General features: G+C 44.4%; 1 protein-coding gene across 4 annotated transcripts in view; it reads right to left on the reverse strand.

Moving 5' to 3' along the window:
* The window catches only part of PPP1R9A (protein phosphatase 1 regulatory subunit 9A), a 176,966-nt gene extending 151,635 nt beyond the window's left edge, over positions 1-25,331 (reverse strand). For 2 of the 4 annotated variants that reach the window (XM_083189434.1, XM_083189431.1), the window contains exons 1-2: positions 24,704-24,910; positions 19,674-21,214 (exon numbers count right to left, since the gene is read on the reverse strand). In XM_083189434.1, coding sequence (XP_083045560.1) covers positions 19,674-21,065 — 1,392 coding nt within the window. In that variant the 5' untranslated portion in view covers positions 21,066-21,214; positions 24,704-24,910. The other 2 variants (XM_083189433.1, XM_083189432.1) reach the window with 2 other exon arrangements.
* Positions 25,332-26,525: the final 1,194 nt, after the last annotated feature.

The raw sequence follows: 26,525 nt of genomic DNA on the forward strand, positions 1-26,525 counted from the left end.
CACAGCATCTATTCTGCAGCCTGATGGGCTGGGCACATAGCCAGTAGCTCAGAGAGCCGCTAGCCAAGCCCCCACAGTGGCAAAAATGGGGTGTGACCTTGCTGAAATAGATCACACCCCGATACCGCTATGCCACACCCCCAAAAAACGGGTGCGCCTTAGGTGCACAATAGGTCCCTTTTTTAAATACGCCCGATGTTGGGAGGCATGCATATAAATTTTGGGGAGACACCCCCCCCCCCCCACTAGGGGTGCTTCAAGATATTTCCCGGGCTGGTTTTAATCCCCAATCCGCCCCTGACTTGGAAGAATAGAGATCTAAAAACCAAACTGGCCCAGAAAGAAATGAAATGGATGTTTATGTAAAACACACTTGTTCCCAATGGTCATAACTCTGATTTTGAGCTCAAATGGTTTTTACAAGATTACCTTAAAAAGCTCATGATGTACAGTAGATGCTTTTATCATTATTACACTTTTTTACTGTATTTTAATTCATTTGTATTTGTTATATATTCTTCTCTTCACATGTATTCCAGATATTGTCCCATCTGATGAATATGGAGTGTTATTTGGGGTGGCGCTCCCGGGAAACAGGGATGGACAATTCTGGAATACTAAGTATGGCACAGAAAGGTATTTAGAGGAGCAGCCATTCCGCATAAACACCTCCAGAAATACGGATAAATTGTTTGCCCTCATCTGTGCCTTACTGGTTATTGTTGGAGAGGAAGAATAATGAAGAAATTAAATTATCGCCGAAATTAACAAAACCGGAAGCAGAATGCGCGATCGTGAGGTGGAACGCAACCGGAAGTGCCAGGTAGACCGCACGGCACTTCCGGACATCAAAAAATAGCGGTAACATGATTGGTCCACTACACAGGAAATCGGTACGAAAGGGGAACAGGGACCATTTCATTTCAAACCCAGCTTGAAAAAAGAGACATTGAGGTCTCCGAAATGCGTTGCTGCTACATCTATGCCTCTGGACTACTGAAAATTCTGCACCTTGGCACTAGAACACTATTACTGGACGCACTTTACTTGGATGCGCTTGCACTTCTCTGCCTGTGACTTCACCTACCTAAGCCGACTGCGGTGGTGACTTGTCCACCAGGCATAGTCCACCGCAGTACGTTTGTATTCACCAAGTACCTTTTTCTGCTTTTTTTCCATGCATTTTTATGTTCATATAAATGTTGTCTTTTCACAAATACCAGTGTGAACATCTTTTAAGAAGGTTGCGCCACACTATTCATTATATCATATGTTTGTCCATTGGGGGACGGTGTACCCCCTTTTATGTTATAATGGGCAGCACCCTCTTAATCAATTGCGCTCTCCATTCCACCACTACTGTTCATATCCATAGGAATTAGGGAAATGTCATGGAGCGCATCTTTAACTCTCCAAATGCAAAATGAGTCTGACATCTCATGTGCACATTAGATTTGGGTTGGGTTTGTACTTCAATCTGACATCTATATTGCAGTGTAAAAATAAAGCAGCCAGTATTTATCCTGCACAGAAACAAAATAACGCACCCAAATCTAACTCTCTCTGCCCATGTTACATCTGCCCCACCTGCAGTGCACATGGTTTTGTCCATTAGAGAGAGATTTAGCTTTTGCAAGTGAACCAGAATCATCCCCATGGTTTGCTGATAGCAATTCTCCCCCACAAAGAAGAAACTACCCGGAAATCCCAGACTACAGTTAATTCCCAATTTAATTACCTCCAAATATCTCCTCACATTTTTAATATTAAGCATACCGTACAATCTAGGTGCATAGAACCCCTTGCTTTGATTTATCGGGTGTGGATTGTATTGTCGACCACACTTAGGTCGACACCGTTGGGTCGACAGTTGGGAAGGTCGACAAGTGTCTAGGTTGACATAGGTGAAGGTCGACAGGTGGCAAGGTCGACATGGGACAATGTCGACATGGGTTTAGGTCGAAACAGCGTTCGGTCGACATGGGTTAGGTCGACAGGTCGGAAAGGTCGACATGGTTTTTTTTGCAGTTTTTTTACCCAAATGTCGGCACAGTCGACATGGACACAGTTGGATGTAAACCGCAGCCCCTCGCATCGCTCACTTTGCTCGCGATGCTTCGGGCACACTATTTTATTCTCCCACCACGCCCTAGTGGATGGTAGGGCATGAAATACCGCCTGTCGGCACATGTCAGCGCAAAAAAAAAAACAGTAAAAAAAACATGTCGACCTTCCGACCTAACCCATGTCAACCTAACGTTATGTCGACCTAAACCCATGTCGACCTTGTCCCTTGTTGACCTTGCCACCTGTCTACCTTCACCTATGTCGACCTAGACACCTGTTGACCCAACGGTGTCGACCTAATGGCTGTGGACCTAAGTGTGGTCGACAATACGACCGTATCCCCTTCAATACAGCACCAATAAAGGCATTGAAACAGGCTTCATGTGACATTACTTTCTATAACAAATGCATGATACACATGAGTGTAGCAGGAGTGACTGCATACATTTGGAGGCACCCAGCAAGATAATATAGTTACAAGTACCATATATACTCGAGTATAATCCTACTTTTTCAGAAGTTTTTATGCTGAAAAAGCCCACCTCGGCTTATACTCGAGTGAGGGTCCCACTTGAGTCAATAAGTTTTCCCAGTTTTTTGTCGTAAAATTAGGTGCCTCTGCTTATATTCGGGTCGACTTATACTCAAGTATATACGGTAAGTGCAAGGATCAATACTGTGTTTTCAACATTCTATTTTAGAATTCTGCTGCAGCCAACATTCTATTTTAGAATTCTGCGGCTGCCAACATTCTATTTTAGAATTCTGCAATGGCGAGCCTATAAATATGAGTGCCCAGAGTTACTGTCCTCATTCTGCTGCAGCCTCTTGAGAAGACAAGTCACACCTTAGAGAGCTGAAAGCAGAAGAGTCAGTTGTCATGCCTGCTGAACTGTCAGCAAAACAACACCGGCCTCAGTTTCGGCCTGTGGTACCCAAACATGGGCCGGCCTCTGTATTTTCAGATCTAACCCCAGCCATGATCAAGCCAGTGACCCAGGCCAGGGCCAAGCCGGCAGTCCCGGTCAAGCCGGAGGCGGGATTCCCGCTTACTGCCAAGAAGGGATACATGGTCCTGCCCAAGCCATCAGATGAGGTCCTGCCCAAGCCATCAGACATGGTCCTGCCAAAGCCATCAGTCATGGTCCTGCCCATGCTGGAAGACATGAAAACTGATGCTGCCGCATGCACACCTGCTTCCCCAGCCGAGCAGAAGAAACCTCGCTCGCTCAGGTCAAGGGTCTCCAAAATGATGAGACGTGCATGCTGTAGGGTGACAACTGACTCAGATTAACCCCCCCCCCCTCCCTCCCCCAACCAACTTGGTGAGACTACTATGATATTCTATGCTGTGCTTAGCTATGCTATGCTAAGAACATGTTCTTAGTACAGCTTAGCTAAGCACAGCATAGAATATCAGAGATATTCTTAGCTAAGATTATGTTAAGACTGTGCTAATCTATGCTATGCTTAGTTATGTTATGCTAAGACCATGGTCTTAGTATAGCATAGCTAAGCACAGCATAGATTAGCATAGTTTTAACATAATCTTAGCTAAATCTATCTATGCTATGCTATTCTATGCTATGCTTAGCTATGCTATGCTAAGACTATGGTCTTAGTATAGCTTAGCTAAGCACAGCACAGAATAGCCCAGCACAGTCTCCCCCTCCTCCTCCTCCAAAAAATAAAAAAAATAAAAAAAAAATAAAAAAATAAAAAAAAAATAAAAAAAAAATAAAAAAAATTAAAAAAAAAAAAAAAAAATTAAAAAAAAAAAAAATAAAAAATAAAAAAATACCCGCCCCTCCCCCCCACCTGATGAGGTCACCTTGACGTGGTAGGTGGGCTCACATTAATGTGCTAAGAACCTTAATGTGCTAAGAACCTCAATGTCCCTTATGTTACTGTTATTGGTCTCTGTACTTCATGTGCATTTGTTTTACTTTCTGGCTGAGCTCTGCTTTTAAACCCTCATGGTCTTAGTATATCTTAGCTAAGCACAGCATAGAATAGCCCAGCACAGTCTCCCCATCCTCCTCCTAATAATAAAAAAACAAAAAATCAAATACATTTTTTTTATAAAAAATCCCCTCCCCTCCACCCACCTGATGAGGTCACCTTGACGTGGTAGGTGGGCTCACATTATTGTGCTAAGAACCTCAATGTCCCCTATGTTACTGTTATTGGTCTCTGTACTTCATTTGCATTTGCATTTTCTTTCTTATCTGGCTGAACTCTGTTTTTAAACCCTCAGTGCCATTATTATGACATCATATGACCCCCCCCCCCATTAGGGCTGCTTCAAGATATTTCCTGGGCTGGTTTTAATCCCCAATCCGCCCCTGACTGTCTGTATTGTCTGAATAAAGATTTTAAGATTTCATTGAATATTTTTAAAAATGCAAAAAACCTACAGATCACCCATTGACTTTACTTGATATATTTTATGTACTGTAACACAGCTGGTTCCATGTTACGTTAACCACTTAGCTGGCAAAAAAAAAAAATTCTAAAAACTGCTCAGAAATTGTCAGTTGTTTTTGTTATAATGAGTAAATTAGGTGGAGTACAGGAGGGCAGAGCCCCAGAGGTGCGGGATTGCGGCCTAACTAGGACTTTTTAAAGCAGCAAATCATTTCAAAGGTAAAAACCAATGCCTTGTTAACGATTGCTGCTTTAATAAAGACACTATCACATATTCTCCCATGTCCAATTTATTCAAAACTATTTCATTTTTTTATTTTTTTTATTCATCAGTTTTTTTAATACTTTTTTAAAATAAAAATTGGGGACATCATCGCAACCATCACAACACTAATTTTTCCAGCCAACAGGTAAACAATGGGCGGAATTTAGACCTGATCTATGGGCTGCAACATTCTGCAGCCCAGCGATGAATTAGCCACCGCCAGATTCGCACCCGCTCCACCTTTGGATGTAGCCAAAAAAATCTTCCCCGATGGGGTCCGCCCAGTGCGGACGACAGATGCCCTCCCTGAAAACGCCTGTCACACCTGCGCTTTCCCTGATCCGCTCTGAATACGGCCAGGACCCTCCTCTGAACGCCGGCCGCAAACAACGTGACCATGCCCGGGAATTGGTTAAACAACAAAAATGCCAAACATTCAAAAGCTAAATATCTGGATTGAGCAGAGACAAGAGCGGAGAAATGAGCCGTTGGCAGAGTTGCCCATCACTTTTTAAGGTAACAATTATCAAGTGCATAGGTAGCGCCGGCTGATTGGTTGCCATGGGCAACTGCACCACTAGCTCACCTCTCCACTCTTTGCACTGCTTCATACATCTCCCTCTATGAAAAACATAAAATACACCTCAGCCTGAAAGCGACGCATAAGGAAGCCCCTGCTGTCAAACGCGCTCCTTATTGTTTCCTGGAAAGTAATCAGATTTATCTGAGAGATTCATTCCTCTTCCACGTGTGCTGCAGCCTGGGCTTCGTGCAGCGCAATTCCCAAAAGTGCTTCAAAATAACCGGGGCCGCTGAACAATTACATCCCAACGCCGGCCTCACGTTGAGACTCAAAGTTATTATTGAAATAGAAGAGAAATGGATGTATGTTCTAAATAAAAGGTTGCTAAAAGGCTTAAAAGCAACTGAAGCCATTTCTGACATTTACTTATCAAAGGCTGCACATTACTGAGGTGTATAATATGTAGGAGATACTTAACTAAATGTGTCCATCATACTCGGCAATTTAATAACTCGGCAAATAGTGACAGGTTCTTAGTCAGGAACAAAACTGAAAAGAGCGAGTAAGGCTAAGGACACATTAGTCCAGCCGACACTATTGGCCTTATTCAGATCTGAGCTCAGTACAAATTTGTTCGGAAAATGGGCAAAATCATGTGCACTGCAGGTGGGGCAGATGTAACCTGTGCAAAGAGAGTTAGAATTTGTGTGTGTTATTTTGTTTCTGTGCAGGCTGCATTATTTTTACACTGCAATTTAGATTTCAATTTCAAAACACCCCATCCAAATCTAACTCTCTCTGCACATGTTACATCTGTCCCACCTGCAGTGCACATGGTTTTGCCCATTTTCCGAACAAATTTGTACTGCGATCAGATCTGAATAAGGGCCTTTATCGGCTGGACCATAAGCTGGTGTGTACATCCACTGAGGGCCAGATGTATCAAGCGTCAAAAAGTGATAAAATGGAGAGTGATAAACAGCCAGCCAATCAGCTCCTACCTGTCATGTGCATTTGTGGGATAAATACAGAAGCAGCCAGTGTTTATCTGGTATACAAGGTCAACCACAGAAAGCACAACAAGCATTAGGTCGACCACTGAAGGTTGACACACTCAACATGTCAAAGGTCATGTTGAACACACTCAAAGGTCGACATGGCTTTAGATCAACAGGGTCATTAGGTCGACATAGGGAAGGTCAACAGGCAAAAGGTCGACCTTGGGTTTTTTACCGTTTTTCTTAAGCATGTGTGTACCCCTATCATCCACAACAAAAGGCCATTGCCACTCTCCCTATTACATAGACTGGATACAAACAACGAAAAACAGAGATAATCATAGGCGTCGAATACAAAAAATTATATATATATGTGATGAGTTTTTTTCTAGTAGATACTCCTGAAGTGTCGTTCTTCCGTACTCTCCTTTCCTGCAGAGGATATACCATCCCACCATGTAAAGAAAAAAAATATTTAAAGGAAACAATGTGCAGTATTGTCGTCAGTTCTTAATTAAATAAAAAAAAAGGTTTTTTTTATAGTGGACGATGAAGAATAGGATGGGCATACCCCACTCACAGGTAAGTGAATTTGTGCTAAATACGTGAAGGTATCTTTGTGTTCGGTGTTCACCATGAAGTGTCCCCTTCACCGAAATCCAAAAGTGGAGTACCCTAACTCACATAGAATGTGTTTCTATGAAACCTATCAAGGTAGCTTTAGTGTCCATGAATTCTTATCAAAATCCAAGTGTTGCGTACCGTAATCATGAGAAATGAGATGAATATATTTATGTAAAGGTTTCTTTTTAGGTGACCAGTGTTTTTTTCTTGACGTATATTTCTCCAAAATGGATACAGTGTTTCAAAGATGTGAAAAGAAAAAACAATCACGTGTAATAAAGTTTTTATTAAAAACAAAATGGTGTGGTGTATATATAAGAGGTCTCTATAATGTTTGCATACTTCACACACATATAAGCGGATAAATGCCCTGTGCATAAAGGTTTCTTTTAAATAATTTTTACAACCATTCTCTAAGTGGACAGTGATCGATAAATGTTGTACCCCGACTCACAGATGTGGTATTCAAGATGTATGTATAAAAGGTATCTTTTTCTACTTCACAGAGATTAGGTAATTGGTGTACCACTCTCAAGAGATGCTGTCGCTTGTATGTTCACATAAAGGCATCTTTCAAATATTCTTATATGTTGAACAGAGTGTTCCTCCACATTGATTTTCCATATGTGATACCCCTCGAAAAATGGAAGGATGGCTTGTCAACATTTTGTATAATATGGAAAGAATGTATTTATGAAAAATACAGACAAAAATCTAAAAAAATTCTTACAGGGAAGGTATAGGTACAATATAAAAAATTGACATGTAACCATACAGAATAAAAATGGATGGATTTGGAGAACTTCAGAGCGGGGTTGCAAATGGTCTGGTAAGCCTATTGGAGAGGCCAGGACCTCTGCCCGATGACAAGTTGGTGTACGCCGTGCAGACCTTTGACCTGAGGTACCTCAGCTAGTTAGTCATATACAAAACACCAGCAATCAATGCAGGTACTCTAAATAAGAGGGGTGCACCTTTAAGTCCATTGAAAATATGATAATAAGTTCATTAGTACAGAGGGGGTTATTCAGCGTTAATCACTATTGTGTGAATTTGCAATCCATTCGATTATGGAATGACTGCAAGTGTAGCGTACAAGCGCAAACCCAAATAGCAACAAAAATAGCAAAAAAAACACAATTGCAACTCCCTCGCAATTTGACAGACAGGAATTTGGGAATAAACAACTGCGGTTTTCTGCAAACAAAAAAGAAGGCGTGCCCAGGCGTTTCAAGGGAGAGTCTGTGACGCCAGCTCTGGCCTCGATTGGGCTGCCTGGATCGCAGAGTTGTGAAAGAGTCAGAGTTACTCACATTTGCACAGACTGAAAAAAATCATTCGGTGGCAAGTTAATTGCAAATGGGTGTGTGACAGGATAGCTGAAAGCGATATTTTAGCAATTTACTAGCAATGAGCTTGGCCTGTTAAAACTGCCAAGTCAAAAATGATGGATGACATCATATGGGCCATAAATAAAGTATACAGTGAAGAGCCCCTGCTGATATTTACAGTATGCATTTACTGTACATTGTATAAATTAAGTCTTATCTCACAAATCATAACAAGTATAAAAGGCAAGATTTTATCACATAATGACAATTATACATCTCCAGCCCTGTAATCTGTGTACTAATATGCACTGCAGAGCCGGAGCTATATAATAAAACTAAGCGCTGATAAAAAATGACATCTGACATAAGTGCATAGTACCAGCCCTCAGATATTAGATATATCAATGCCTGAGCCAAAAACTAGTAATATATAGATGATAATAAGACCTATCATCCATTGCTTGCTATATTGGAATTATCTAATCAAAAGCCAAAGCAGAACTCCATTATCTGAGGGCCAGTATACAAGAGAGAGTCTCATCACCATCATCTGATAAACAGTATACAATGCAGCAATCGGTCGTCCTGTAATTATCCTGTTGCTGGTATACAATGCGTTATCCGGGTGATAGCTCTACAATGTAGTGGTAGATTGCCAATAGAACTCTACAATCTCTAGGTACATAGCCAACAGAGCTCTACAATGTCTAGGTAGTCAATAGGTCAACACCATATGGTATGCATTGCTTAAGGTCGACAGGTAAAAAAAGGTCAATGTGAAAATGGTTGACACACACATGATCAACATGGTTTTTTTTTGTATTTTCCTGTCTTGCCAACATTTGCTTTATTTACTATCTATGTGGACATCTCTTGGGAATAGTAATCTGTGGTGCGCGCAGCAGAAGCAGAGGAAGCCACCTTACCCAAAGCGTGGTGGCGTGGTACATTTGTACTGATGGTGGTCACATAACCTGGAAAATATATATATATATATATATATATATATATATATATATATAGACGTCAGATTGGGGACCGGCACTCTTAGGACTTGACCAAAAGAAACAGGCAGACACGGAGGTCTTAAGCACCTTAAGACCTCTGTGTCTGCCTGTTTCTTTTGGTCAAGTCCCAAGAGTGCCTGTCCCCAATCCGACGTCTAACTACTGTGTGCCACACACAGGACAAGGCACCAAGGCATACTCCAGTATACGCCACTCGGCGAGTGCCGATCACTACTCTCTGGATATGTATATATATATATATATATATATACATACATAGCCTCCAACACGACCCATTCCATTAGGTACAAATGCTCTGGTTCTGGACTTCCCTGCCAGTGGCGGTTACAGAGCTGAGGCTCCAGCACAGTCCAAAATTCAAAGAGGGGGGGGGTCACATCAACTGCCAGTGAGTCCAGGACAGTGATGTTAGAGGTGGCAGTAGGTGTGGCTCCCCTTTTTGAATATTGGACTGTGCTGCAGGCTCACATCTGTAACTGCCACTGGCAGGGAAGTCCAGCAACAGAGCATTTTGTACCTAATGGAATGGGTCATGTTGGAGGGCATGTATATATAGATAGATGAGGTGGTGGCGGCACTCAAACCAAAAAAGACTCAGCAGGCAGGATTTACCAACGTTTGAAGGCCACTAGGCCCCTTTATACAAAAGTGATCTTACCTAAATAATATTTAAGATGTTGCTTAAAAAAGAACAATGATTGTGTTGACCATTGTCATGTTGACCTTTTCAAAGTTGTCGATGGTACTTGTCAACCTAATATATGTCGACCATAAGTTGTCTACCTATTGACTGTCTACATTCCTACTATATCTTTCATATATGTTTCATACTACAAGCTTTAGGATGCTGCCGACACCACAATTTCTGTAATCCATTCTAGGCGTGACCTTTTCCACCCAGGGTAATCCTACGTAATGCACCCAATATGTCTGCCTCACCTGGTACCATTCATGAGCGGCATAACCTAGTACCAAGGTGGCTCTCCATAACCTAGTACCAAGGTGGCTCTCCATAACCTAGTACCAAGGTGGCTCTCCATAACCTAGTACCAAGGTGGCTCTCCATAACCTAGTACCAAGGTGGCTCTCCATAACCTAGTACCAAGGTGGCTCTCCATAACCTAGTACCAAGGTGGCTCTCCATAACCTAGTACCAAGGTGGCTCTCCATAACCTAGTACCAAGGTGGCTCTTCATAACCTAGTACCAAGGTGGCTCTCCATAACCTAGTACCAAGGTGGCTCTCCATAACCTAGTACCAAGGTGGCTCTCCATAACCTAGTACCAAGGTGGCTCTCCATAACCTAGTACCAAGGTGGCTCTCCATAACCTAGTACCAAGGTGGCTCTCCATAACCTAGTACCAAGGTGGCTCTCCATAACCTAGTACCAAGGTGGCTCTCCATAACCTAGTACCAAGGTGGCTCTTCATAACCTAGTACCAAGGTGGCTCTCCATAACCTAGTACCAAGGTGGCTCTTCATAACCTAGTACCAAGGTGGCTCTCCATAACCTAGTACCGAGGCCACTCTCCCTACCTACCGCTTTGATGAGGTGGTGGCGGCACTCAAACCAAAAAAGACTCAGCAGGCAGGATTTACCAACGTTTGAAGGCCACTAGGCCCCTTTATACAAAAGTGATCTTACCTAAATAATATTTAAGATGTTGCTTAAAAAAGAACAATGATTGTGTTGACCATTGTCATGTTGACCTTTTCAAAGTTGTCGATGGTACTTGTCAACCTAATATATGTCGACCATAAGTTGTCTACCTATTGACTGTCTACATTCCTACTATATCTTTCATATATGTTTCATACTACAAGCTTTAGGATGCTGCCGACACCACAATTTCTGTAATCCATTCTAGGCGTGACCTTTTCCACCCAGGGTAATCCTACGTAATGCACCCAATATGTCTGCCTCACCTGGTACCATTCATGAGCGGCATAACCTAGTACCAAGGTGGCTCTCCATAACCTAGTACCAAGGTGGCTCTCCATAACCTAGTACCAAGGTGGCTCTCCATAACCTAGTACCAAGGTGGCTCTCCATAACCTAGTACCAAGGTGGCTCTCCATAACCTAGTACCAAGGTGGCTCTCCATAACCTAGTACCAAGGTGGCTCTCCATAACCTAGTACCAAGGTGGCTCTCCATAACCTAGTACCAAGGTGGCTCTTCATAACCTAGTACCAAGGTGGCTCTCCATAACCTAGTACCAAGGTGGCTCTCCATAACCTAGTACCAAGGTGGCTCTCCATAACCTAGTACCAAGGTGGCTCTTCATAACCTAGTACCAAGGTGGCTCTCCATAACCTAGTACCAAGGTGGCTCTTCATAACCTAGTACCAAGGTGGCTCTCCATAACCTAGTACCGAGGCCACTCTCCCTACCTACCGCTTTATCTCCTGGTTATCCCCATCCTGCTCACTTCTTGCCTTCAGGCCTACCTGCCTGCAGTTTATGTTGCCTGTCAGTCTCCCCCTTCCTCTAGACCATGGGTCCACAAACTGCGGCCCTCCAGATGTTGTGAAACTACAAATCCCAGCATGCCTTGCCACAGTTTTAACACTCCCTTATAGTAAAACTGTGGCAAGGCATGCTAGGATTTGTAGTTTCACAACATCTGGAGGGCCGCAGTTTGAGGACCCATGCTCTAGACTGTAAGGTCCTTGTTTTAACTCCCTTATAGTAAAACTGTGGTAAAACTGTGGCAAGGCATGCTGGGATTTGTAGTTTCACAACATCTGGAGGGCCGCAGTTTGAGGACCCATGCTCTAGACTGTAAGGTCCTTGGAGCAGGGCCCTCATCCCTCCTGTTCTCACAGCCCTCTTCTTGCATTTCAATTACAGCTCTCTTACTCACCTACCATCTACACCTGCATCTCTTCTCACCTGTGTTCATTCACTTGTACCACTGACAACCTGCCTCTGATAGCATGCGTACAACTCCCCTGCTTTTCTACATCCCAGCTGTACTGTGTACTGAGAACTGTGCTGCAAATTGTTACCTGTGCTCTGGTTTAGTTCTTCAGTTACTGTTATGTTTAGTTGTGTGTACTCTGTATTGTTCTAATATGTGCCCTATGTATGGCGCTGCCAACCACTTGTGGCGCCTTATAAATAAAATGTAATAATGTCATAGTAAGACTTTGTAATTAATATCCCAAAAGCACATGGCACAGTGTTCTGCCTGCTAGCATGGGTGTAACTGAGGGGTATCTGTGTCAGCAGGATTCCTGGGGTAGGATATACATTAGGGAAATCACTTATACAATGTCAGTTATCAGGACCCAATAAACATACAGTAAATGAATGGTTTATTTATCCCACAGTGACAAGTGAATCACCATTGCAGCTGCCGTCTTTGGCAACCGCATCAGTCCTGCCCGAATAGTACCAACATCTCTCACATGTTTCTGCATATTCTACCATCCCTTGGAAACCCATCTTGAACAAGCGATCCGGTAGGTGTTAAATGAGCTTCCTTGAAACACGACACGGTGGCGCTTCTGCTACAGTAAAAAGGATATTGATTCCAAGCAGCAGAAAACAGAGCAATTCCAGCATCTGCCGTCCCCTAACCCTAGAGACGCGCGGTGCGCCATGTAACGCACGCCGATTAAATCCTTTCTCTTCTACTTTTCCGTAAATATTAAGACGTTTCATGTGACCGGAGCAGAGCCGGCCAATTAGTGCTGTGAACACCGGATCTAATGAGTATAAACAAAGCCCCATCTGTCTTCGAAAAGGAGGCTTAGTCCCAGGGCACCGTGATCCCTGCAAGTTCATTTTATTCGCAAGGTGAGAAAGGGGACATGAGGCGTGGGTAGAAAAAACTATATTTATTTTAAACTCGGTGGTGCGGCGGATGAGGGGGGGGGGGTAGTTGAATTGTTTTTGTGCACATGTAAATAATGGTTGGTCGTGTTCATTCTAGCACCGGCATCTTTCAAAACTTGTGAAGTTCCTCTCCCCTGTCTGGGGAGCCGCTCTGCTTCTGTGGTGCTTCTAGCACAGGTCTGGTCTGCATATCAGTGCTGAAATACAGACCACACTGTGCTAGAAGCACCACAGTAGAGAGTGATACCCTGGGAACGGGTATCAGGGTATAGGGTCGACCAATATTAAGTCATTGGGTCAACCACAGAAGGTGGACATGGCTTAGGACGACACAATGAAATAGGTCAACGTGGCTAAGGTCGACAAGGTTGGAAGTTTGACACAAGCATTAGCTTGACAATGGCTAGGTCGAACTGAGTTTTTGGCCTGAATGTCAACATGGTCGACATGGACACCGTCAAAGTGTACCGTGCCCCCTTGCATTGGGGGCTCACCATGCTTTCGGCACGGTGACTCGCTACGCTCGGCACACTATTCGCCCTAGTGGATGGTAGGGCATGAAATACCGCCTGTCGGCACATGCCGGCTCAAAAATATGCGAAAAACGCATGTCGACGTTTTGACTGTTGACCTAGCCGCGGATGCCCATTACTTATCGCACAAACACACTGGATTTAGATGCGCAAAGCTGCCAAGAGATCTGGGTGAGTTCAAACTGAAATCTAAATTGAACTGTCAAAATAAAGCAGCCTATAATTGGTGGGCTACATGCAAAGGCAGCCAGTATTTACCCTTCTCAGAAAAAAATGATTTCCTCCCCTTGAATAGCAATATGGTTTGTTCCAGACACAAAAGGCCCAATTCAGACCCGTTCACTCGAATTTTACACAGGGGTCCAACCGGGTGCGACCCCACTGAGAACCCTTTCAGACCCAGCTTATCTATTCACACTGCACTGTAACCCGTGTTCAACCCTGTCGCTAACCGGGCTAAAATGCCAACCTGCTCAACCCGGGTTATTTCAACTGGACCCTTGCCCAAAAACCCAGGTTATAGTGCGTTCATCATGTGCAATATCCCACGCTATTGCTGGCAGAATTTGCTGGGGAATTTCTTTATTTTAACAAAATCCCTGATTTGATGATCAAATATTCCCAATTCCCCGTCCTGGCCGTTGGGCCTTTGACGCATCTATTAACAAAATGCACACTTAACATACAACTCTTAAGGTGGCCATACACACGCAGATTTATCTTCAGATCTGGCTGGTTGGAACAAAAACATGGTTATGGATGAGAGAAAATGACAGTTGACCATTTGCTTGGAAATGCTGGAAAACTGACAAACCGTCACTCATCCATAACCATGTTTTTGTTCCAACCAGCCAGATCTGAAGATAAATCTTACAAGTGTATGGGCACCTTAAACATACAGATTTTAAAACATTAAGGGCTCAATTCAGAGGTGGACACGAGTGGCGATATGAGAGAAGTTGACCATTGTTCTTTGTACAGTAAATGCCTCCGAATTAAACCGCACACCCGTCCCGACTGTCTGGGCACAAAGAGGCCACATAAATCTGTATGCAGGGCATGGGGGGGTTGTAGTGGGTATTCCTGGGAAGTAACAGGATGGGATCATGGTTTGGTGCAAGTTTCAGTGGTACACCGATGCTACACCTAAAGACTTCCGCTGTGCACACATTGTGGACAGCCTCACACGATTAATGTATAGATAAATATTTATGGTATATATTTTTAGGTAATGCTTCCTCCACATACATAGATATTTTTTGTTGCTTGTGAGGAAAGTGTTAATATGTCATAAAACACATTTCTAGATGTAGACTTTCAAGACACCCAGTCCAGAATCATTTGCAAGAGTAGAAAATAGAATTTGGCAGAAAACCAGGATCAATAGAGCACATGCATCCGCTGCAGGGTGACTTTTATTTGCACTCTAAGAATGTAGTGCACCGTGCAGGTCAGTTATGAGGCGAAGGATGGCCGCTGCCCAGGGCCACACAACTTGGAACTCCCTGAGCTTGATTACTAAGGACGAGATGTACTAAGCCTTGAAAAGTGATCAAATGGACAGTGATAAACCCCAACCAATCAGATCCTACCTGTTATTTTTCAAACAAAGCCTGTGACATGGCAGTTAGAAGCAGATTGGTTTCCGTAATCCGTAGACTACGATAGCTGTAATGTCTGGTGGTGACTAGCTTTTATGTATTTATTTTATCAGTACTTGAATTTATTATATAGAGTAGTACAAAATACTGGTCCCGTCACCTTGGTCTTTCACTGCCTTTGGTCTGCCACTTTGATGCCGTGGGTAACGTAATTTTCAAATCGGCATTGCCCATAGAAGCCTATCGGCCAGATCCCTCCCAGTAACCCCGGCGTCGCACATCACTGGACGAATGCGCGGATAGGACTTCGGGTCCAAAACCCGGACATCCCGTCATCGCAAAGGATAGCTATCACCACTAGAGCCGTTCAGGAGGTCATAACACACTCCACAAGGAGTGACCAATCCAAACGCACTGGTACAAAAACAAACAGCCCAAACCTGGTGCACATTGCCGATTATCTCAAATGAATTCAAAGCTAGAACCTGTACATGAAACTGAATTACCATATAATAACTAAGTGTGTGTCACCCCCAAATGTCATGCAGGCACAATGAGGTTATCCTGTAAACAAGGCATGCCACTTTCTCATATTTTCCTGTGTAATACCCAGGAACGGGTGCCGGACAGTTTCCCGACAGTCAGGATCCTGACAGTCATTACCCCGACATCGGGATCCTGACAGTCAAAACCCCAACACTCGGGGTCCCGACGGCCGGTGGCTATTCTCCCTCGTGAGGGTCCATGGATGGAGAATAGAATAGGTGGCGAGCGTAGTGAGCCACCGTGCCCGCAGCGTGGCGAGCCCACAAGGGGCTTTGTTGCGCTTGCCCCGCTGTCTGAGTCCGGCCAGTTGGGATCCCGACATCGGGCTAATGACTGTCGGGATCCCGACTGTCGGGACCATATGCCACACCCCCCAGTAACATGATGTGCATATGAGTGATAAGCCAGGCTCCGCATGCAGCTTTCCAGCTGTTGTGGAACTACACATACCAGCATGCACTGCCCCAGTTTTGCTATTAGGGAATGCTAACAGTGTGGCAGGGCATGTTGGGATGTCTAGTTGCACCACAGCAGGTGGGTGACCTAGACACTCAGAGAAGAGATAAGAGTACAACAGGAAGCACAGCCATATAAAGCTTACACTGTTACCTTCCTAATTACACTTCTTATAATGTCTTGTAATCACACCTAAGGCTGCTTGGCGTGAATGATAATGGGAGACAAGGCGTAGTTGCCAAAATGTAAATTGAATTTCCAGAGACACTTTGCTGCTGGGAAACAGTGTGTATGAAGGTTATACTATACTAGCTAAAAGCCCGTCAAAGTGACAGCTTCTGCAATGTACTATTACTTTGATCTGTGATAGTTTTTACTTGTACTTTGAGCTGTGACCGTTTTTAGCCCACAAACTCTCCACCCCCAGTCCCTATCTGCTCCTACCTCCAATCTCTGTCTTCACAGCTCCCTCTCCATATTCAGCAAGTTTGAAACCGATCAGTGTCCGCACAAAAATTGCTTACACTTTCTGCTATGACATCTTTTAGCACACAAAGGAGTAATTTGGTCAGTCAAGTGGCCTCTAGTGGTCAGTGAGGGTAGTTCACCTAATGGTCAGCAATTGTCGCTTGTGTGTAAAATGTAAAGAAATGGCTAATGCAATCCCTCTAATTCCAGGTATGGTACCCAGCACGTGAAAGTGGATGCTATAAAAAAAGAGGGATCTTTTGTATCCCTCTCTGGTGTTATATACGGACATGTAACCCATAGGTTTCAGTGGCTCATGCCTTCTAAATATGGAGATAGCTATCTGGGCCAGGTACCAGAAAGCTTGGTACTGTTTTGGATTTTAGCAGCACCCATAGGGGCAGATGTATTAAGCCTGTTGAAGAGATAAAGTTGAGAAAAAATTGAGATACAGTAAAATGGAAGGAGATAACGCATCAGCCAATCAACTGAGTTTGAAAAATGACAGTTGGGAGTTGATTGGCGGGTGTGTTATCTCCTTCCACTTTATCTCAACTTTACAGTGGGTATTCAATGAATCTTGGCCGCTATTTCCGCAGGGGGGAAATAACTGCGCCCTCCTATTCAATGCTGCCATTTCCGACAGCATTGAAGGCGGATTCCGACAAAACAAATCCGACTTTAAAACAAGTTGGATCTGTTTTGTCGGAAACAGCCATGGATTGTCAAATTCACGACCGTTTTAACCGACACGCCCACTTTTCGACACTCGAGAGCCAGAACATGGAATTCGGCTTGTCAAGTATCTGTCGAGCGGAGCGTAAACGGCCTGGAATTCCGACTGTCGGGACGTTCCAACAGTAGGAATCCTGGATTCAATACCGCCCTCTGGGGGAGATTCTCTAAACTAAAAATGCGGTAAAAACCCCGTTATCGGGGTTTTTACCGCATTTTGGGACGCTCTAAGCATCCCCTGCCGGGTTACCGCGGTGGGGTGCATCGCCAGAAAAATCTGGCGATGCCCCATAGAAGCCTATGGGCTTCTAACGCGACCCCCCCATCCGCCCCACACCGAACCCCCGCCGCCCTGCACCGACCCCCCCTCACCTGTGTCCGGGCAGCACAGAGTTGTGCTGCCCAGACCTGTGACCTCCTCCTCCCTGCACTATGATCCTCTTCCGGTTGCAGGGAGGAGGAGAGCCCGGCGCAGCAGCAGCAGCGCCGGGTAAGGGAGGGAGGGTAGAGCCGCCGGGTCCCCATGGGACCCGCTGACTCTCACCGCAAAGGACAGCTCTTAACGCAAGAGCTGTCCTTTGCCATAATTATCGCATATGTTAGTGCATATGCGATGATTATGAATGCGGTAGCCGGCAATAGGGGGCGGTAAGGGGGTGCGGATGTTAGAACATCCCCCCCTATATCTTCACCGGGCTTAATACATCTGCCATATAAAAATTTATGAAGACTGCTTCTGCAAACAACAGCCAATTGAAAACATCAGACCATAGCCCCCCCACCTTTTTACATTTAGGGGGTACTACATTTTGTGTCTGTTTTGGAAGGATTGCCCGCACATTAGTGCTAATAAACATGACCCTTAGAGTTGGGCAGAAAATTACTCGCTTGGTTTAACAAAATCAATAACGAAGCATACTCTTGTTTTACATGGTAAAAACAGCTCTACGCCGTTAACCACTGGAATGCGGAATGTCAGGTTAAATCTGAATAATATATTTAGCTAACAAGGTTCATAGCGCGATATTTCAATGAGGACGTTTAGTCTTTAACTTTTGGCTTTGAAAACCATTAAACTGAAGTATAAAACCACCACTAGTAAATGAATGTCTGATAGGGACACTAAGGGGTGAATTTATGAAGCTTGGAGAAGTGTTATCTATCCCCATAAAGAACGTTATGAGCAAGGTGATAATGGTTCAGCCAATCAGCTACAATATGTAAATTGACAGGTAAGAGCTGATTGGCTGAACCATTATCACCTTGCTCATAACGTTCTTTATGGGGATAGATAACACTTCTCCAAGCTTCATAAATTCACCCCCCAATCCTGAAATATAAACTTATAAATGATAAAAGTACACTGTGTAATAGTTACAATTAGATATGCAAACAAATCTAGATGACAGCATAAAATACAGTTTGTATTGTACGTGATAATGTTAACACTGTTGATAGGACGGAAGGTAGCCATTTTGTGATGTCAGGGGCTTCCATGGATGGCCTTCATAGAACTTGAAGCCTGAATCGGATCCCAACGCAAATGGGCAGAACTTTATACTACACATGTTGGACGCTCTGAGGTAAATTTACTAAAATGGGAGTTCTACTGAAGATGGGATGTTGTCCATAGCAACCAATTTGTTTCTACCTATTACCTTCTAGGTAGAAGGTTGGTTGATTTAGGCAACATTCCATCTTAAATAGAACTCCCATCTTAGAAAATTTACCTCACTACGGGGTGAATTTATGAAGCTTGGAGAAGTGTTATCTATCCCCATAAAGAATGTTATGAGCAAGGTGATAATGGTTCAGCCAATCAGCTACAATATGTAAATTGACAGGTAAGAGCTGATTGGCTGAACCATTATCACCTTGCTCATAACGTTCTTTATGGGGATAGATAACACTTCTCCAAGCTTCATAAATTCACCCCTACAGCTGCTGACGCCAACAGATTGACAGTATACCAGAGGCCTGACGCTGCATCATATCTGCTAAACACCACCAGTTAGGGTCATTATTTATTTGGTGAATAAAGATAAAAACAGGTTTAACAATTGCACAGACTGATGGCGACTTTTGTTCTCAGGCCGTTTTAGAAGGCAATTTAAATTTCAGGTTTTATGGTCCGTTTAACAAAAAAACATTCCAGAGTTAGATATCAACTTTTTGGGAAATAAGATATTTTATGATCAATGTGCCATCAAACAAACACTGACACTTACTTTGATAGGTGATTTACTGAATTTGATTTTCCTTTGAGGAGGTACTTCTTCTTCTTCCGGCAATCCAGGCACCTCAAAAAATTCTGTGTCCGGTTCGTAAGACTTATTCTCATCGCTGTCTTCATCGTCCCCTGGTTCTGTCTCTTCCCACTCTGAGTTGAACCGTGAGCGCACTCTGTAAACATTGTAATCAGAGTTTTCATATGACTGTGCAGTAGAAAAACTATTCAGGTCACTGCTCATACTTGTGCCAACGTCAAGAGACGTGGGAGCAGAAGAGGTTCGGTTAGTTGTAAAGTTCTCATTTTTTTCGGAAGCGGTGGGTGAGTCACCTGGTTTAGTCCTATCAAAAGCATTCACAGAACCCTCGGGCAAATGATTGTTTTCTGTTGGGTGATCTCCTCTGTTCACCAAGTGTCTGACATGAGGTCCATCGTCAACACCATCCGTGAGATCGTTCTTGGTCAACATGTTGTCATTGGATGTACTACACCCGACGCTCTTTTCTCTTTTTGCCTCCTTGGGGGAAACGTGGCCATCTTCTTGTGGTATAGCTCTATTTATTTGATGTGTGACATCCACACATTGGTCTGTGTCAGTTTCCCCTGATGGAGACCAAGAATTTGAGTCTTGAGCATGTCCATAGTTTTCAAAATCTGCAACGGGGGAAGTCGGGATGTTCATTGGGTAGTGGCCAGTTACAGAATACCCTTCATGATTCTCGTTTTTCTCCAGAGTATTTGGACTTGGCGCATCGCTATTTTCAAACACTGCACTAAGCTGACTCACAGTTGGAGACAATGCTTCTGTCCTCGAACTAAGGCTGTCCAGGGAGTCACTGCTCCCTCTATTAGACTTACTTCCACGGCCTTCATCTAAATATTCACTGGATCCCCGTCTATCGTTCTGCGAAGAATAGCGCCCAGAGTCACGCGCAGAATGTTCAAACAACTTTCTGGTTTCTGTAAACTTAGAGTAAGAGGGTCCGTCCAAAGTGTCAAAGCGGCTAATCCTCTCCGAAACTGTAGTCTTGAATTTTACATCTGCTGCTTCTTTCTTTTCCAAGACTTCTCTAGGCTTCGCCCTTCTTGGAGGAGATGATGCCATGCTTTTGGATTTCCTCGGTTGGACGCCATTATTTTCAGTTGGCTCCATCCCCATCTGCATGAACAGGTTCTTGATCCTATTGACGTTCGACCCATACCGGCGCCCCCTTGTCTGTTGCGTTTGTGGCGCCTCACTCTCCCCTTTCGCCTTGCTTTCTCCATCAGCTTTTGGTTTGTCGAATGTGCTTTTGAGCGCCTGAAACTCAGTCCTGTAAGCATTCCTGTGGGGTGAGGCGCTCCGCAGGTTCGAGCGCTCTCCTGTAGCTTCCGTCTTCATCATGTTCATTTTAGCAACGCACAACAATGTCCATGATGACTAATACAAGATTCCTCTGAACGTTCCTGTAACCCAGATTTTCACGAGGATCAATTAAAATATCGCTGTTATTACATGTCTCTTGGTGAATGATATTTCACGTAAATCTCCAAAGCAAGCTGTGGCAGAGACAAGAAGAGACAAGAGAGATGCATATTAGAGCAAGTATATTGTTCTACCGCTTATTGTGTTAATTCTAGCATATTTCTGGTGTGTTATACGCTGCAACATGGAAGCATACTGAAGAAATGGCACATAACCTTGCTAAAAGGTCAAAGGGGAAAACCGCCCACAGCAATAAAAGAAGATCACTGTAACTAGGCCATAAAATAGATAACAATGCTCAAAGTACCTATACAGTCGTGACTTCCCTTCACGCGGTTAAAAGGAAATACGACTAAACCCATTGTCATTAACCTAGAAACCTCTTCGCAAGTTTGGAAAAGTAATGGGCCCTACACACGTGCTGAGATTCAAAAATTTACATTCAAGTCGCACTAGTTCACATCTATAGAATCAATGCTACACTTACCAAGTACGTCAGTTACTGTATGTCTGCCCTCAATGTAGCCCCCAGACCCTATTCCACATTCTAGGCATAACGCCTTAGAGACAAGTGTAAGGGCGCATTGTGTACATGCACTGTAGGTTATGCCAAATAATTTGTCGTCCATCTTTAAATGAGGCCCAAAATCTCTGAAATATATAGAAGCCCATCAAATAGAATATATCAGTAAAAGTAGTCAGGCCTCAATAATATTAGTCAGGCCTCATTAATAGTAATAATAATCAATAATAATAGTCAAGAAAGATATCAGTGATGTCACTGGTTCTGGATAAATTGATGACATCACTGTGGGGAAAATTTACTAAGAAGGGAGTTCCATTTCACAAGGGCTGTTGCTATGGGCAACCAATCAGATACTCTCTATTATCTTCTAGAAGGTGTTAAATAATACCGCTTTCAGACCGCACTCTAGACCCGGGTTATTACCATGTTCTTGCGGCCCCAACACGGGTCAAGGTGCGGTCTGAAAAGGCCACCACGGGTCGAGCAACACGGGTGTTCAACCCTGGTATTGACCAGGGTTGAACACAGCTATGACCCGTGTCAAGTGCAGTTTGAACGGGTGCCTGGGTGGAGCGACCCGTGTCCCGTTCACAGTATGGAGGAGGCAGCACTGTCAGCTCCAAGTACTGCCTCCTCCCGAGCCCCCGATGATGCTCCGCCGCCCAGCTCCGCCCCATGTGACGTCACCGACTCGGCAATATGACGTGTCGGTGTCGGAACTTTCAGACCGCAATGCCGTGTTGCTCTGGGGATGGGACCCGTGTCCCAATCTGTGTGCGACACGGCATTTGCGGTCTGAAAGTAGTATAAATAGGAAACCGATTCTAATTGGTTGCCCATAGTGAAACAGAACCCCTATCTTAGTAAATTTCCCCTTGTGTGACAGGCTGATTTTATTTGCAAACCAATGCCTAATGAGTATCATTCAAATGCCAATATTATATATGTAGAAGCAGCCATCTTGAAAAGTACCACAGTAGTCCCACAGTAGTCAAGTTAATAGTTCCTAATGAATTGATAGGTATAATGGTTCAGACACCAATAAACGGCCTCCAATGTGTAGGAGACAGTAGCGGTTTTGTTTCATTCAACTTTTTTTTTTTTCATTGTTTTCGTATTTTGTGTTTGTGCGTGCGATTGTGGGCGTGCACCACTTTGTGAAACAATGTAGGGCAGATCTATTGCATCAATAGAGGGGCCTTAAAGCTTCACGATGAGTTACTGTCTCTTTGAACAGTAAAGGTTTTGATGAAGTCATATTGAGCTCCGGGGCTGGTTTTGCCTTAAAGGATAAATGTGTCTTTCTTGTTCCCTGCCTGACAATAAAAGCAACAGCGTTCTGCAGTGTACTGTATGTTGCCCCAATCAGCCGAGACAAGCAAACATGTCACATAAACAGTGTCATAGCTGAGTTTGCTTTATAACGTAGATAAAAAGATCAGAGATGCAAAAACTTTCTATGCGTATTCCTGTCACTTAATGGCTGCTATTGTTTGTATTCAGTGACTATGGAATTCTGAAACTCAACCCTGCAATCAATAATTCTGAAGAGACAGCAACACGGGGAGAAAAATACATGTTCAATGCCAAGGCGATATGGAACCGAGGCTCGTATGCCCATGAGAAATATTAATTTAATGAAGCACTAGAACCCAGGCATGATCAGTCTCAGCTGTGGTACAGTGTGTCTGCATCACTCCTACACCGTGTGCTATATTGTGTGTGTGCTCTGCGCTACAGTACTTAAGCCTCCCATTTACCTGCTGAGAAAGAAAGAAAAATGAACCCAAAAAAAAAAGAAGAAACACTTCAACGTAACGACAAGTGGGAGGCAATGTGCTGAATTCAAAGGGTTAATGTCTGTCTCTCACAGGCTGTACCATGGAAAAAAGATGGCTCGCTCCAAGTGGTAGTACTGCAAGACTTGCTGCATGCTGCACGCTACAATCACATATCTGTACAGGGGGATACATGCTGCGGCCGTGTGTAGATAGGGATAGATAGATAGATAGATAGATAGATAGATAGATAGATAGATAGATAGATAGATAGATAGATAGATAGATAATTAAATACACATGATTAATATAGTATATTAGATCAGCTGCCCATAGTGTAATACATGCATAAGTGTAAATTGATGCATGTGATTATATTTGCTAAATCTGCATAACACATGCAGTGTGTGTGTGAATGAATGTATGTATATATATATATATATATATATATATATACAGTATATGTAATCCATAACAATATTTATATGACATGGCTGCCTTCAGGATATTAGTTCACTGCAGCTGACACACACACATACGCGCACACACACACACACACACACACACACACACGAGAAATGTAGGTACTGATACATTTGCAGACAGCACACCACACAGACACACACACACACACACATAAACACACTGTTAACGAGATGCGCTCCATGCTGCTACTGGTATGACATTTTCATTTGCAGACAACATACACACATACATACATACATACATACATACATACATATATATATATACATACATGTATGCTACTGACAGGACATTTGCAGACAATACACACACAAACATACATACATACATACATACATGCTATTTATAGGACATTTGCAGACATTATATACACACACACACATACATTTTACTGACAGGACATTTGCAGACAGCATACATACATACATACATACATACATACATACATACATGCTACTGATAGGACATTTGCAGACAGCATACATACATACATACATACATACATACATGCTACTGATAGGACATTTGGAGACAATACACACACACACACACACAGACACACACACATACAGTAAATGCTACTGACAGGACACACACACGTTATGCATAAACAAGATACATGCTGCATGCTGACACTGACAGAACATTTGCACACACACACACACACACACACACACACACACACACGATTTGCACACAGCAGTGTGGCACATGCACAATAACCCCTGCTGAGCCTCTGCCCCCCGGGGTGGTGAGGTAGGTGGGCATGGTACCTGATTCCTGCAGAGGGTCGGTGCATCTGGCAGCGCTCCTATGGGAGGATGGCACACACTGCTACACTACACACCAGTAATCTGGGCTGAGCCACGGTGTAAATCTCCCCAGATCTGGGCTGCGGGAAATCAGGAGCCAGTAATCTCTGTGTGTAATCCCCGCACTGGGATCAGAAGATGTGATGCCAGCCTGCCCCCTCCCCCGGGGGTTACCTGCTCAGTGTGCCCGGTGCAGAGTGTGCCCTGTGCAGTGTCTATGGCTCCTTCCTCCTCCTTCTCCTCCTCCTCCTTCTCATGACTCACCGCTGCAGCTCCACTTCCCCATCTCCTCCGCTGTGCTGCCAGCCTCCCGGTGCCCCTCCATGTGTGCCATGCACAGCTGGGTCACTCAGCAGCTATGTGCAGCGCAGTATGCCACCTCCAGCAGCAGTGCCAGGCATTGCCCCTGGTGCAGGACTCTGTGCTCGGGCCAGACCATGCACACCCCCTGCAGGGGGGACCCGGAGCCTACCACACAAGCACATTATTGTATAGCTACTGCACACATGTCTTGCATAAAGATGAAGCATTTGTGTTCTGCAGCCATATGTTACTGCTTTCTGCTGCCCTGCACCAGCCTGGCCTGCTTATTGTCCCATGATGGCAGATGCAAAAGGAATAGAGTACAGGGCAGGGGTGGGAGTGGTTGCCCCCTCACTCATTACCTTATGTACTGCATATCCAAAAATCAGGCTATAGGCAATATAAAATCCAGAACCGGTATTATTATTAGGGTTACCATCCAACCAGGATTACTGCGGACTGTCTGATGATTAAGACCGGACTCCGGATCTGGAAGGGTGGCATACCCGGACTATACAATGTTCGGGAATAGCCCAGACATTGTATAGTCTGGGAACGCTACCCCTTCGGACTCTGGGGGTTATTCTGATTCACTCGCAAAGGCACAATCACTCTCTAATGGACAAAACCATGTGCACTGCAGGTAGGGCTGATGTAACATGTGCAGAGAGAGTTAAGGCCCCCTTACATTATGCGATTTGGGCACGATTTTGCCCGATTCGGATGAATCGGGCCGTGAAATCGTCCCAAATCGCATATGGTGACATCCCCTCCGACCCGATGCGCGGCCCCGTGCGCATCGGATCGGAGATGGGAGGTCGGACGGGCTGCACATAAGATCTGCTAAATCTTATGTGCTGCCCGGAGCCGTGCTCCCCCACAACAGGGGACCTACCAGAGTCAGGCGCAGGGAGCCGGGCAGCATCAGCAGGAGCAGGGGGGGCGCCGGCGCAGAGTACCAGGGAGCCGGGCAGGAGAAGACGCTGCAGCAGCAGCACTTAAAAAAAAAAGGGCCATACAAACGCATAGGAAGCCATTCATTGGCTGAGACCTCTCTCAGCCAATCAGATTTTTTTTGGAAGTGCTGCTGCTGCATCGTGTTCTCCTGCCCGGCTCCCTGGTACTCTGCGCCGCCGCCCCCCCCCCCCTGCTCCCTGCCCAGCGGCTTCCTGCCCGGCTCCCTGCACCCCGACCCCCCCCCCCCCTGCCCACTCTCTGTTTGCGGGCATATTCCTGCTGCTGTCCCCATCTCCCATTGTCCCTGCAGCTCCCCGGGAGTGGCATGTGATAAATCGTATGCGATTTATCACATGCAAAACTTGGCACATGAAGTGCCATCGCATGTGATCCCTCCCGGGGAGCTGCTGGGACAATCGGGTCCGACTTGTCGTTATGACAAGTCGGACAAATGTAAGGGGGCCTTTAGATTTGTGTGTTTTATTGTTTCTGTGCAGTGTAAATACTGGCTGCTTTATTTTTA

The sequence above is a fragment of the Crinia signifera genome, chromosome 5 (assembly GCF_055691185.1).
Source record: "Crinia signifera chromosome 5, ASM5569118v1, whole genome shotgun sequence".
NCBI lineage: Eukaryota > Metazoa > Chordata > Amphibia > Anura > Myobatrachidae > Crinia > Crinia signifera.